Below are 14,547 nucleotides of genomic sequence, written 5' to 3'. Positions count from 1 at the left end.
ACTACAAAAATAAGAAAAACATTTAATTGTTGTATCAAATGCCACATAGACAATTTTTTAATTTTATATTTCCTTTAGACAGAATTGTGGAAATAGGTATTGACTAGCTGTCTATCGATATATTTTATGTTAATTTAAAAAGTATAAAGAGAAGTATGCCTATAACTTGTTCAACAAATTTTAATTAGGAAGAACAATAATTATTTAATTTAAATCGCTGAAAATGTTTCATAGGTTAACTATAAAGCACATGTCCAACTATGTTAATGGTATTGCCTTAAGATTAAGTTAAAGTGATTACTACGAGGAATATCCAGAAAGTAACACGGCAGAGGGCGGGGCTACAGCTGCCATCTTGGTGTCAAAATACTCTGGCGTTTAGTATTCATCGACCTGTAGTCGCGTGCTGTCTGTATCTGTTTTAATTTTCTCTCTGTGAGTAATTAAAGTGTATGCTGAAATTGAAAATCCCGTCACTTGTGAAGTGCGTCCACATTCATTGAATTTATAACTGGTGTCCATAAAAAATTTCAGCATCTGTATCCAAGGCTATATTAATTTTGTTCACTGTATGGCTCACAGGTTAAATTTGGTTTTAAGTGATTTAAGCGTTGCATTAAAGACCAATATTTCTAATCTAGTCCCTCAAAGTAAGAAAACTCGCCTATTGGGATTGTGTGAGACTAGGTTCATTAAGCGGCAAGACACCATCAATACATTTTTGGAGCTCATTCCAGCTATAGTAGTCTTCAAGAGTTGTTTGAAAGTAACAGAGCAGTATCATAATCAGCCGCAAATCATCTCTCAGGAATTGAGAAGAGTAGTTTTATCATCTCACTAACTAGTGAGTATTTGCGTCAAAAGTGATTTATCATCAGCCATAAACTATAACAGCCCAAACCTTGATGAAAGATCCCTTTGATACAAAAATGAGTATTCCTTGACAATCCATCCACCAAACAAAGAGAGATAATACCCCTCACATCAACGTAGAGGAGTATTACAGGAAAACAATTTTCATTCATACATAGACACGCTGATTTCTTGTCTCATGAATTGGTTTGGTGCAAATAAACCAATATTAAAAGCCTTTATTGCACTGCTACCAAAATATGCAGATGTAACCAATTTAAAGTTGTTAAGTGATCTTAAACTCTTGTATAAGGATCACAATCACAATCAATTATTGAATCTGAGTACCTGCTGTGGTGTGGTTAGATACCATTCTACTTCTAAGAATTAAAGTGCTTTAAAATGTTTGTTTACTCCATGATAAGGTTCAAGTAATGTTATAAGTCATGTTAGCCTTGAATCAATAAAGGATTTCATACAATAAACTGTTCTCTAAAAGTATTGTTTAGTCATTATATTTTCTGAGGGAGCACACCTGGCCCCTCCTTTTTCTGGTGGCTATAACACCCTCTACCCCTGATATGGGTCCCCCAAAATAATTTCATGGCTATGGCACTGAGCCTTACTATTTAATAGACCAACTTTAGTGTAAATTTCTTCACTGTATGTCAAACCGATCTCGAGATAGTGGCCGGACCAGCACACACAGACATCTACTCCCTTACACATACCTGCAGGCAAGAACTTTTTGGGTCGGACCAATTTACTTTATTATCTAAATATTAAATAAATACACTAAACCATTGACACTGTACCTATAATAAATATTACCTTAAGCGAAAACTGATAAATAGGATTGATGGTGTTGAGATCGTTCAGTATGAAGTATAAGAGAGAGGCTCTGGCAGCAGCCGGCCTGTAGTGTTCTCTAGCCTCGTCAATCTTGGCAGACGTTATCTTGGCTTCTGCTACTTTTTGCTCGATCTCAGCAGCTGTGCGCTTAGTTGTTTCCAAGTTCTCTACCAAAGCAGTGTCTCCCAGAATGTTCCCTGAGGTAGGCACAAATTGGGAATTGAAATCATTTATTATCAAAACAAAATAAAGATATATGTGAAATTGAAAACATTAGAAAGTACTACTGTAAAGTGTATTACTGTGACAGTATTACTGAGTTATTACACTGTTGTTTTGAAATCTAACTATGTGTACAACGTAATATTTTATATAGAAACATTTATATACTGTACTCATTACATTATGATCTAAATCTAAATACACTGCAATGGGTATTGACATTCGGATTGGTCAGGTGAATATAGGTGATAGTTGGTAAATATAAAAATTAAAAATCGTTCTTTAATATTTAATTACTACTTAATACCTACCTCCTGCTGATGACAACCGGGAAAGCAGGTCATCTTCAAGAGTTTTTAGAGCAATTTTAAAGTCATTCTGCTGTTTTGTAAGTTCTGCCTGAAAAGAAACAAAAATTGCTGATTTATTTAATTTTTCATTGTATTTTTTTCTAAATAAAGTCACTTTTACCTTTAATCGTTATACTCACATAGTGGTAAGTATGTGGTAAAAATCATATTACATTTTCAGTAACTGGACAAAAGAATTAGAGCTTATTTAAATCTGTAAAATATATGCTGAACAGTCCAATGCTTTTAGTAAGCAAAATCCTTCACAGGATTTTTCTTTATCAAGAAGAGTTGATTTAAAATTATTTAAACTAAACTGATTAGTGCACTAGAAAGCTTACTCAAAACAGCGCATGGAAACTATTCTATACTTTTATGGTATTACTTGTAATTAGCACAAGTATTTATTTTATGGCAAAGTGAATGTTGGCAATATGCTTTTGCACGTTATGAGAACAACTAAAAACCCTATGGTGGTCTAACTCTCATGTGATCTACTTCTCCAACATCCAAACATAACAGTGTACGTGTCAGATCTCAGTTCCATCACAACTGTGAGTATCTAGTGACACCAGGTCTGGTACGACTGAATAAACAATACTGGTTGACTGAGATGATCAATTGATCTACCTCTTCAATAGCTGAACCATAACGGCATACACATCAACCCTTAGTTCATGCCCAACCACTTTTGTGTAATGCAATAGGGATCGAGATGATCACGTGATCTACCTCTCCAATAGCTGAACACAACAATACATAACCATTACTGAATAGTTCCTTTACAACTGTCAATGTGTAGTGATTAGCTAGTGCGTAATGGATCAGTGAAAACCCTATTTCTTTTTTCAATGTGACAGAAACCAATTGTAAAATTAATTACCAACAAGATCAAATCAAATCAAATCAAAATCATTTATTTCTCATTGACATTAACATGTATCGAGAATGATCAATATGTATAAATAACTAAATACTAAAAATATTCTTGTTAAAGTTATTGTTATATCTGGTAAAACTACAAATTAATAAATGTATTGAAAAACAGTACTGCTGATATTTTTACTTGTAAGGTTGGGTGGGGCACAACAATTCAGAGAGTGAGTAAAAACAGTTTTTTACAAGAAAGTCTTTTAGCTTGTTTTTGAAAGATGCAAGTGAAGTGCTGGCTTTTAAATAATCTGGCAAACTATTATAAATTGTAGGTGCTAAATGGGTAGGAAAATTGGTAATGTGTTTAAAAGTGTAAATTGAAACGGAATAAATAAAAATGGAGGGGAGGGTTAGTATACGTTCTTGGTGAAACACTTGCCTACAGCTCTCCAGGCCCCTCAACCCAAACACGAATAGCCCTCTTTTGCAATTTGAATATTCTTTGTAACAGAGAACATGATGCAGTTCCCCATGACATTTATGCCATATGACATCACAGAGGAAAAGAAGAGAATAGATGAATAGGATGCATAGATTTACAATAATTCAATGTTTAGTCAAACTAGATTTAGTTAATACTTGCTTGTTGATCATACATAGTTAATATTCATTATGTTACTTTTTTGACAACCATGTAAATTATTGACTGTATGGATTGTAACCACCTGGCTAGGTATAAAGAACAGCACTGGGTAATGATCATAAAAGACCAAACTAGCTGTATGTAGTATATAATGGCATGTAGTGAAACGAGAGCTTAAATATAAAGAGAATCAAATAGAGCTATTTATAGACCAGTGTTTCCTGTGGGTACGCCAGTACCAAGATTTTTCATCTCATAATAAGAAGTGAGTTTGAGAGGAATGCTGATAGGACATAATGGAGGTATGTTGGACAAGTGATTTAAAAGTGTGATCGGAATGAGACAGACTCTTTTCCAATTTTTGGTACTTTAATTCTTTGGTACCTCATCAACAAAAGAGAGAAAATTTATCCCTAGCTAAATAGCATCCTTGATAGCTATTTTTTTGGAAGATACTATTTTTATTTATAAAATATGAATGACTCTTGGAGTCATGGAGTGGAGAGCCTGACCACAGTATGACTGGAAGCCATAGTATCTCTGTCTGTTTCTTACCTTAAGCTCCTCCAGGTCTGGACGCTCAGCCTTGACCACTTCTGCCAGAAGTTGGTCCTCAAGGCCATCCCTGGTCACTGTAAAGTTGATGAGAGTTGTTTGTGCCTGCATCTCCGGTTTGTAATGGGGGTTGGCCAACTTGGTGTGTAGAATCAGTCGAAAGTTGGAATTATACTCCACCTCCTTGTCTCCCATCTTGATAGCTCTGCAGGACACCTTTCTCTTCACTCTCAGTTTATAAGATATGTATATTTTGTAATTTAACTACTTAGATTGTGATGTTACATGATTTCAGAGACACTGGCCATCGTCATATGTTATAAAATATGAAACAGGATATTTTACAACCTGATAATTTTTCTCTTCTTCAGAAGCAAACTTAAGACATAATAAAGTTAAGAATATGTTAAACAATAATTACAGAGTGAAGAAAGTGACAATTAACATGCCAAAACAAAAGTTAAAAATAGAAAAAATTGTATGTTAAAAATAAAACCATATTAGAGGCCGAAAATCATGAGACTACATTTTGAAATGTTTGTATCTAGAGATAGATAAATCCGACAACAGTTTACTGGAAGGAAACTTACACAATGAGTATCTCTAACAATAAAGAAATCTGTCATAGGAGGAGTTACATAGTACTTTTTATTTGACAAAGTAAAAGGTTTAAGCCTGGACTAGATGGACTCGCAAAGGTTAGTCAGATCTTGCACAGAATTATATTCCTTCTATGTATAATAAATAATAGCAAACGTATAAAGTGTGAGTTAAAAGTATGAAAAGTATAAAACCCTTCAAATGAGGTGTCACTTAATGAGTCTTTACATTTAAAAATTCTGAGCCGCTCCCCCAAAATCCCATTTTGGGGAAATGGACAAAGTTGTAACAGTTACTAAAAAGTTCACTTCTGTTTCCTAGAGAGGTGTCCCGAGTTCTATCCCTCCATCTTTATCCATCAAAAACTAAACAGAGTGTATCCATATTTTTTTAATTCACACTGTATAATGAAATATCTATTACTGCAGGTCCAGAACAGACTAGATCTAGGCTCTCTTTGATGTTCTCCACTTACACTGATCCACAATGTATGATAATAATAGTGTCTTTAGTTCCAGCTTACCTTCCTTTCTTAATAAGATTTCTTCCCAGAAGAGGGTCCAGCACCGGGTCCAAGTTTTCTCCAATATTCTCCAGCAATACAGTCATACCCTTGGACAAGCTGCTCTCCAGTGTTTCCATGGCTCCACGCTGTCCTAATCGAATCACCACTAACACCTCCCCATATTTCTGCTTAATCCACTTCACACCTTGAAGCTGCAAATTTACGTATCAATAGATTTTTATTTTTATAAAATTATGAGTTTGAAATACAATTTATTTGTTAGTGAGTCATTATTTTATTAAATATGCCGAAATGAGGTAAATGCCTTTGTCACAGTAATAGAAAGCTAGAATTTGGAACCAAAGATAATTTTCAGAAAAATCCTCAAAATTTACTTATAACAGTAACTAGGCATACGCTTTATAAATTGCATAATAAGTTGAAAAAAGAATATAAGTGTCATCACTTTGGCCATAGTTATTTAAAACTAAATCATAATATTAGTATAATGTATGAAATCACTATCTCAAAATCAATTTACCAATACATATTCTAGGCAGGCCATTGTGTTATAGTTAGCGTCAACTCTGGATTGAGACATAAACAAAAAAGAAAGTCTTTACCAAACATGTACTGTGTCTTGTTTTGTAAACAACCCTTCACCGTCAAAGTTCTCATAGCTCCTAAAACAGTATTGTTGGGCATTGTTTCACTATGGGGTTGCATCTCATTTATCTCTAAACACTTTAATGTTAATTCTAGTTTAATACATGAGTCATAAAAAGTTTTTACCAAATGTTGATAAATGCGTCCAATAATAAGTCTTAAACCAGTCACATAGTTCATTGCTGCCCTGTGACAAGGATGTTTTTTGGTTACTTTAGTTATATCTGGCTCTGATTATTCATGACAGTAGATCCTACACTGGATACAGTTCAAGGACTTTAGCTGTGACCTTGAGTGTGTGGTGATAGGCGGGAGGGGTGGCGGGTGATCATTAAGCGCTGCGTCCCGAAAACATTTCCTGTGACTCATAAGGGCAAAACCCTCCTTTCAGGAATCGTATTGGACCAAATAACTCATCACACTTGCTAAAATCAGTCTGTTTTGTGACAGTGCTGATTGTGGTGGAATTAAAAAATAAGAGAATATTAAATAATAGCAATAATAGGAATTATCCTTGTTTTTCAGTTGTTATAGTGTTGTTTAACGTGTTTTTGAAAATAACGTATTTGTCAATACTAATCTGCAAATCGAAATCGTGAGTTTAAAGTCGTTAAAGAGATTGTTGCGCCTTCATCTCAGTGGCTAGCACGTAAACGCAACCTGCCACACAGATAGCGTTTATTTGTTGAAAGGGTAGTATTTGGGCCCTACGAGCACAGCTAAATTCCTCCAACTGTACACTGGGAAAAGGATGTGTTATCACTCACATTTTTAAGGCAACCTAATTGCTGGGTCAAAAGGACACTTCACTAACCTATCACTCATCACCAGGTTTTTAGTGTTAATTATTAATCAAATTAACCTAATTATATGGGTCCATAAACATAATGAATTTTGAGGAAGTAAATATCTATCTATCAAATATAGATCTATGATATAGTCTATCAAATGAAAGAGATTACCATTTTAAATATGAAAGTCAATGTGTAATAAATTAATTAATGTAAGGGTGCCACTTGATCGGATCAACTACTCTTACTTACAACACTGTCTCACATGTGACGAATGCCCCAGACAAGTCTTACAGCTCTCATACAACTCAAACATTCTCTGAATATTGCAATTACCTGAGGATCAATCATAAGAGGCCAACGATCAGAATTGGAGAGAATGGTGGCATTTTCGGTGGACATCCGATCTGAAGGAAGTCCCTCATTGTTCCAAATAGCGATCTGAGCATCATCCGTCAGCAGGGTGAGAGGGTCTAACCCCTCCGTGATCGGCACAGGTGGCTGTTATAAGCATAAGTGCTGTAAGACTAAGGCTTTAAGAAATACAAAAATGTACAGCACTTCGATTTGAAAATGTTTATTGTCAGGAGATGCAGATTATAATCATTTGTGAGACAAGCAAATTTAAAGAAACCCTTTCATTGTCATTAATAGTTGCACTGAACTGTTATAACACTCTTTGGATGGAAATAAGATTGTAAGTTTCCAGAGTAAGGGTTAACCTTGTGTTCTTAGTTAGTGATATTGTGTCATTTAACAATGTATTATTAAACCCCCCACCAATAAATATAATATAATATATTATATTATATTTATTGGTTATATTTTGTGGGTTTTTATTGTACCTAAATAAAATAATGTTAATGGCAAAATGTTCAAAGAACTAAAAGAAATGGCTCATGAATACATATTTTCATTGGTCGCTTAGCCCCATCTGTCATTTAAAGGTCATCATTCCTTAGGGCATGACCCGGTGTCATCCATAGTGCTGGTTCCTGTTAGGTGGTTCGTGTTGTACATGGACTGAATGCGAAAAATTCTGTGACATCAATGGTATGTCTATGTGGTTGCTTAAACGCTGCTTCAAATACATTTCCACACCAGTAACAAAACTAATCAACTCTTATTTTGAAAAAAAAACTTTCCATCACTTCCATCACAAACCGCTAGTCATTCAGGTTTAAAAAAGGATGATCCATTGCAACCAAGCAATTACTGCTCTATTTTACTGCTTCCAGTTTTCAGTAATATCTATGAAATCCACAATAGGTGCAGTTACACAACTTGTATATTCTGTTGTCGATGGACTAGGGGCTAAGCATATTTCTTTATATATCTAAAGTTTATGACTGTGTGCATTGTTACATGAGTTAAATTCACATTGTATACTTGATATGCTACATAATTGTCTCTCATCTCATCTAAAAGATAGACCAGAGTATCTAAATTGCTAATATCATGTCAAATAAAGTCAATATGCCCTATAGTGTCTCTAAGAGATCTATTGTTGAGCCAGCCTTGTTTCTAATTTATGTAAATGATCTAAAATTTGTCAGTCTAAAATGGGTAAATGATTCATTACGTGGAATGTCAACTCTCACTTTTCTATAAAAGCTCTCATTATTTGGAAATTAACTTCTTCATACAACTGAACACCTGTGTTTAGTTCTTTTCAGATATAAATCTGGAAACGAATGACTTAAAATCAAATGCCCTTTAATTCTCTCTTAGTCACCATGAAAGCATAGTGGAGCCTTGTATATTTGTGGACATTGTATTTGTTGAAATGACAAACTCCACTACATTCTTTGGAATGGACCTTGATCAAGGACTGATCTGGAATGACCACAGTAACAAAATGTGCCGAAGTCAACATCAGGTATTCACATATTGCATAATCTTTAAATAAATGATCCTTTGACATAATAAGAACAGCCTATTTTGGCCATATTAACCCTTACTTACGGAATTCACTTTTGGGGAAGCTGTTCCAAGCAACAATTATTAAAAGTGTTTAGACTTCAAAAGAAAACCATTACAATTTTTTCAAGACTAGTCTTGTATAAATATTTTTAGAGAGCTTGGGTTGCTGATTTTACCTATTATGCATATTTGAATGTGACAAGAATTTTTTATTTGCATACACTGTAAAACAGATATCTGGTATTTTATATACATACATAAATATTACAATGACAATGGATGGCATGGATATAAATTTCGCAAAGTGCTCTGTGGTCTCATTCCATCGCTCAGCTAGGGTCATAGTCTTCAACTACGAGATGGAGGGAATCATACTGAATCGCTCAAGTACAGTTAAGGATTTGGGAGTTATCTTGTCCTCGTCACTGAGCCCTGAACAGCATCTGTCTGCAATTACTAGGAAAGCCACTATTGCCCTCGGTCTTATATTTAGGACTTCTCGAGATGGGTTTTCACCATGGACACTTCGGGCCCTGTACGTCCAGTTGGTTCGACCAATATTGGAATACTGTTCGCCTGTATGGTCTCCCTACCTGTTGGGTCAGGTTGAACTCGTTGAAAGAATTCAGATAAGATTCATCAGGCTGATTGGGTTGAGACTTGGATTTGCCTACGACGGGGTTCCTGTTGAAGATCTGCAACGCCACTTTGGGCTCCTACCCTTGAGCACCAGACGCCAAATTGCTGACCTGATGTTCTTGAAGAAGATTTTGTCGTCGTCTTGTGATTCCCCGAGACTTTTAGAGAGGATCAATCTTCGTTGTCCCCGACCATCTTCAAGATCTGTGCAGCTTTTCGAGAGGGAATTCCTCGCTACGAACTATGCGTACAACAGTACAATACCGAGAATTCACAGGTTGGGAAATGGTCTTCCTGCGCATATTGATTTGTTCAGCATGTCCGACACATCATTCAAGAGGGAGGTCACTAAATATCTCTCTGGCCACACGTGAAACTCTGACACTGAACGTTATATTTTGCTTGCTGTTTTTTTGTTTTTGTTTTTTTTTGTTAACACTTTTGTTTATATTTAATGGCATCAAACCCTGCATGTATTGTCGCATATTGTATATTTCACTGAATAGAGATGGTTTCTTGTGAATGTTATATATTGCTTGCTATTTTCTTAATACTTTTGTTCATATATTATTATAATAGCATCAAAATTTGCATGTATTGTAGCATGTTTTATATTTTGCTAAATGGAAATGGTTTCTTGTGATTTTTTTTTATATATATATCAATGAACATAGGCTACGCTAATCTTTATTTTTTTCTTTCGTATTGTATTTGTTCATATGCATATGTATGTCTCAGTAGTATATAAGTAACTCTATATTTTATACGCTACCGGTACTTTAATTAAGTCTTTTTTTACGGTTCCACCTTCATGTTGCACTTGTTTATGAACTATATTGCTGTTGTAATTTTTCTTTTTATTCACGATGTTGATGTTATTTGGCACTTGTTTTGCTTATTTTTTTGCTTCTGTTTGCTTTAGCATGTATGCATGTAAACTATTTATGTAAGTTGTTTATATCAAGCCTCTTTTTTTTTCTCAATACCTATAACAAATGTGAAATGGTGTATACCGTATGTAAATAAATAAATAAATAAATAAATGACACCTGCAATACAATGTATATTGTTCTATTGCAATAAAGAATTATTATTACTATAAATAGCAAGTTATTGTTATTTAACAACATGTGCTATAGGGAGTGATTTGACATTGTGTAATATAGTTACTGAGATTTTGTTATTCAACAATATGTACTTGGATACAAATTTGGATTTACTAAAATTTTTAACAAGATAACAGTAAAAACAAAACTGTAAAACCGTACAACTAGTGACTACCCTGTGTATAAAAGGGAAGTAAAGTAAAACATTGTTTCAAAATAATTTCACAAAGTGCCATTTTGGAGTTATTTTAGGGTGTTATATGCCCAAATTCTTTGGGGTTGAAATATGGGGGTTCTCGTTAAAACAAAGAGAGTAGGTTTTGTCGGTTCAGCCACTATACATCGCGGACGGTCACCTCACCCTGGCTATATGTATAAGGTAGGGCATTTGCAAGTTAAGGGTTAAGTATGTGTACTATATCTAATGAGGTATTAAAATATATACACATATACACAATGCAGTGTACGTTCTGTAGTAGTCTGTATAACAGCCTTTGAAGAATAAGAGGATGGGGCATTTGCAAGATATGAGTTAAGTATGTGTACTATATCTAATGAGGTATTAAAATATATACACAATGCAGTGTACGTTCTGTAGTAGTCTGTATAACAGCCTTTGAAGAATAAGAGGATGGGGCATTTGCAAGATATGAGTTAAGTATGTGTACTATATCTAATGAGGTATTAAAATATATACACAATGCAGTGTACGTTCTGTAGTAGTCTGTATAACAGCCTTTGAAGAATAAGAGGATGGGGCATTTGCAAGATATGAGTTAAGTATGTGTACTATATCTAATGAGGTATTAAAATATATACACAATGCAGTGTACGTTCTGTAGTAGTCTGTATAACAGCCTTTGAAGAATAAGAGGATGGGGCATTTGCAAGATATGAGTTAAGTATGTGTACTATATCTAATGAGGTATTAAAATATATACACAATGCAGTGTACGTTCTGTAGTAGTCTGTATAACAGCCTTTGAAGAATAAGAGGATGGGGCATTTGCAAGATATGAGTTAAAATTGTTTAGTATTAGCTATTGCGGTTTTATTATGTAATACACTTTAACAACATTTCATAGACTATATAACAGCCTTTGGAAAGTAACAGGATGGTACATTTTTGTGAAATAAGATTTTGTACTGTAGGTAGTGGATTATTATCATTCAGTTATACATTTTAGTTTCACATTTTCAGTTACAAATAGGGACTACAATGTTATAAATCAAGTCTTTCCACTTTAATAAAGTCCAATGATATTAAAAAATAATAATAGTTTGAAAATAAACTATACAATATTTTCAAAGTGATTATATATGTCCAAAGTGGGTTAGCTTGCCTCTAATGTACGAAGGTACGGGAGCCACAGCTTGTTGAGCAAATCAAGACGGAACTGCTTGGTGAAACAGCCGACGTACGAGATAAAGGCAGTGATCAGAAGAACATCTCCTGGCAGAGTAGTACCTTGCTGCATGAAACTGATAATCATAGGCTCTTGTAGTATCAAATCTTTTACTGCCAATTTTGTTGGAAACAGTATATTAATTTCTGAACTTACTTGGCAACAGCTTCAGCCCAACGCACATTTTCAGAACTGAGGCCACCCACGAGCCTGTTTGCTAGTTGAATGGTCCTACTGGTAGCATCTGCCTCTTCTTGACATCTCAGCTTTTCAGCAGTTGCTTTCTCGAAATCAGCTGTTAACTTAGCCAGTTGCTCCTCTAGACTCTGCACATTCAGATCTATATTACACCAGTTCTGAACTATTATTATACTAATTTCATGCTGCCTCTACAGCTAATTCACAAATTTACCATGGTTTATGTTTACCACTAAAGAAGGCTTACCCCGACTTTCCGCTTGATGACCGTCAGCTTGTCTTGTGCTGCTGCTAATTCAGCATTGGCCTGCGCTAAAGCCTTACGCTTTGGCTCCACATCACAGTACACTTCGTAGAATTTGATTATGTTGATTACCCAAGCACAGAGTCCTGAACACATGTTCAATGTGATTATAGCTAACACTTTCTAGTCATAAAGTTTAAAAAAAGTATAAGAAAATTAGAAGAATAATTTTATTTTGTGGGAAATGACTAAACATTTTTTTAATAATACAGAGACAAAAAAATCAGTTATATGTTACAATATATACAGTATTAGTTTAATCATTTTAAAGCTTCTTTTGGATCTGGGCAATACTGTTATTAAAACAATGTTAAAAAAGAATGCAAATTATAATTTGGTATTAAAAACTTACATACCATACACAGTAAGGTACAAATATCAATATACATTATTCTTACAGAAATCAGTTACTTTCTGTAGGATATTACCAAGAACGCCATATTTTGGATCTTAACAACTGTGGGAGCTTTTTTATCTATCATATTAATAAAACATAAGAATACCAAGCTACTATGAGAAACCATCAAAAATTATTAATGGAAAATTTAATTTTCCTTCTGATATTGAACAGTAAAAGTTGAGATCTAAATTAAACACTTAATATACTCACCTGTATCCTAAAGATATTCCAAAAGAAATTCTGGACAAGATTTTGCAAAACCAGAAAAAATAAAAGGAAATCTGTGACAGAGCTGCTGTTAAAAAGGGAGCAATTATTTTAAGATGGTGAAGTTATATAACATTAAATAAATAAATAAAAGAAGAAAACTATCTCAATTAAGACCTTATTTGGTACATTTATAAAATACAAGCGTTTTCAGGAGATACTCTATATTTTAATATTAATTGTGTTAGCTATTTAAATTTCAAGAACAAATTAGGTTCTAATGGAACCTGATTTCCAGAAACAAGTTGTCAATGAACAGAATATTCTAACACGGTTTGCATGTAAGCATGTTTTTAAAGGTAGTCCTATAGGAGGAGATGTTTGAAAAATTCAGTGACTTATTGCCAGTTGTGAAAAAAGAAAAAAAATATTTGTTACTTTAAAAAAAGTAGTTTTACTTTTACAACTCATTATTTGCTTTCTGAATTTAGAAAAACAAATTAGTTACAGTTGTTGCAGCTAGAAACTGCTGGTTTCCTCTTCAAAGACCTCGGTTCAAGTGTAAATCTAAATAGATTCTGTGATTTCCGATATGGATGTTTTTCTTATCTTAGGCTATCAGAGAGTCCAAGAAAGGCAAGGTGATAGTACCTGCAGCAGCTGCAGATTTGCTCCTTACAAACTCTGGCTCAAACTCTGCATCTTTCAAATAAGGTTGGATAGCTTTCATGATCTCCGGGTGGATATTTTCCTTGTCATAGTTGATCAGGGAGTCCAAGAAAGCGTCAACTTTAGCCATGACAATCTGAATAAATAAATAAGGCATTGTAATTCTCAAACCATTATCATTACAATAATGTGAATAGTTATAAATAATAATAACTTAAAGAGCGTTCTGAAATATTTCTTCATAAACATACTGTACTTTATCTCCCCTAATAATTTGCATAAAATTTTGTTTGTTTTTATGTTTACAAATTAAGATACTTTTTTATTTGCGTCTTGTATATAGCAATTCAGAAAGAAATGATTGATTGATTAAAATTTGTCAGTTTTTTTTAATAATATTATTTCTAATAATCTGAAACAACAATGGGTAAGTAAAGTTATAATTATCAACTAACTTTGGCAGCCTTCCAGCTCCTGTCCTTTGGTATCTTGCCGTTGGGTGCAAGCAGAACCATTACTGCAGCTGTCACGTTCGTTACTGCGCCAGGTGGAGATCCGAAGGATTTTAATTCTGTCAGGTTAGCTTTGTTGAGAGTGTTCAAAGCTTCCTGTAACATTATTTAGACCCTAAACTGTAGCAGACTCCGGACACTATGTTATCTTTTGTTTAATGTCCATTATTGGTGATAGATGATTTAAAGGGTACGGGAATTTGCCATCGTACAGTGTTACAATAATGTAAACAAAATGTTTCAAATGTTTATCTGATGTCTTCTCAGGTTTAAA

General features: G+C 34.2%; 1 protein-coding gene across 1 annotated transcript in view; it reads right to left on the bottom strand.

The window, feature by feature from the left end:
* LOC124369129 (dynein beta chain, ciliary) overlaps positions 1 to 14,547 on the bottom strand; it is a 106,831-nt gene that overhangs the window by 21,838 nt on the left and 70,446 nt on the right. The window contains exons 57-66 of the mRNA XM_046826935.1: positions 14,217 to 14,369; positions 13,744 to 13,897; positions 12,429 to 12,571; positions 12,140 to 12,309; positions 11,921 to 12,059; positions 7,246 to 7,410; positions 5,471 to 5,664; positions 4,348 to 4,552; positions 2,238 to 2,325; positions 1,684 to 1,901 (exon numbers count right to left, since the gene is read on the bottom strand). Of these exons, the coding sequence (XP_046682891.1) occupies positions 1,684 to 1,901; positions 2,238 to 2,325; positions 4,348 to 4,552; positions 5,471 to 5,664; positions 7,246 to 7,410; positions 11,921 to 12,059; positions 12,140 to 12,309; positions 12,429 to 12,571; positions 13,744 to 13,897; positions 14,217 to 14,369 (1,629 nt within the window). The remainder of the gene's footprint in view (positions 1 to 1,683; positions 1,902 to 2,237; positions 2,326 to 4,347; positions 4,553 to 5,470; positions 5,665 to 7,245; positions 7,411 to 11,920; positions 12,060 to 12,139; positions 12,310 to 12,428; positions 12,572 to 13,743; positions 13,898 to 14,216; positions 14,370 to 14,547) is intronic.

This window comes from Homalodisca vitripennis, chromosome 1, assembly GCF_021130785.1.
Source record: "Homalodisca vitripennis isolate AUS2020 chromosome 1, UT_GWSS_2.1, whole genome shotgun sequence".
NCBI classification, from domain to species: Eukaryota; Metazoa; Arthropoda; class Insecta; order Hemiptera; family Cicadellidae; genus Homalodisca; species Homalodisca vitripennis.
The sequence above is the reverse complement of the archived record's forward strand: the minus strand, read 5'-3'. Positions and strand labels throughout refer to the sequence as shown.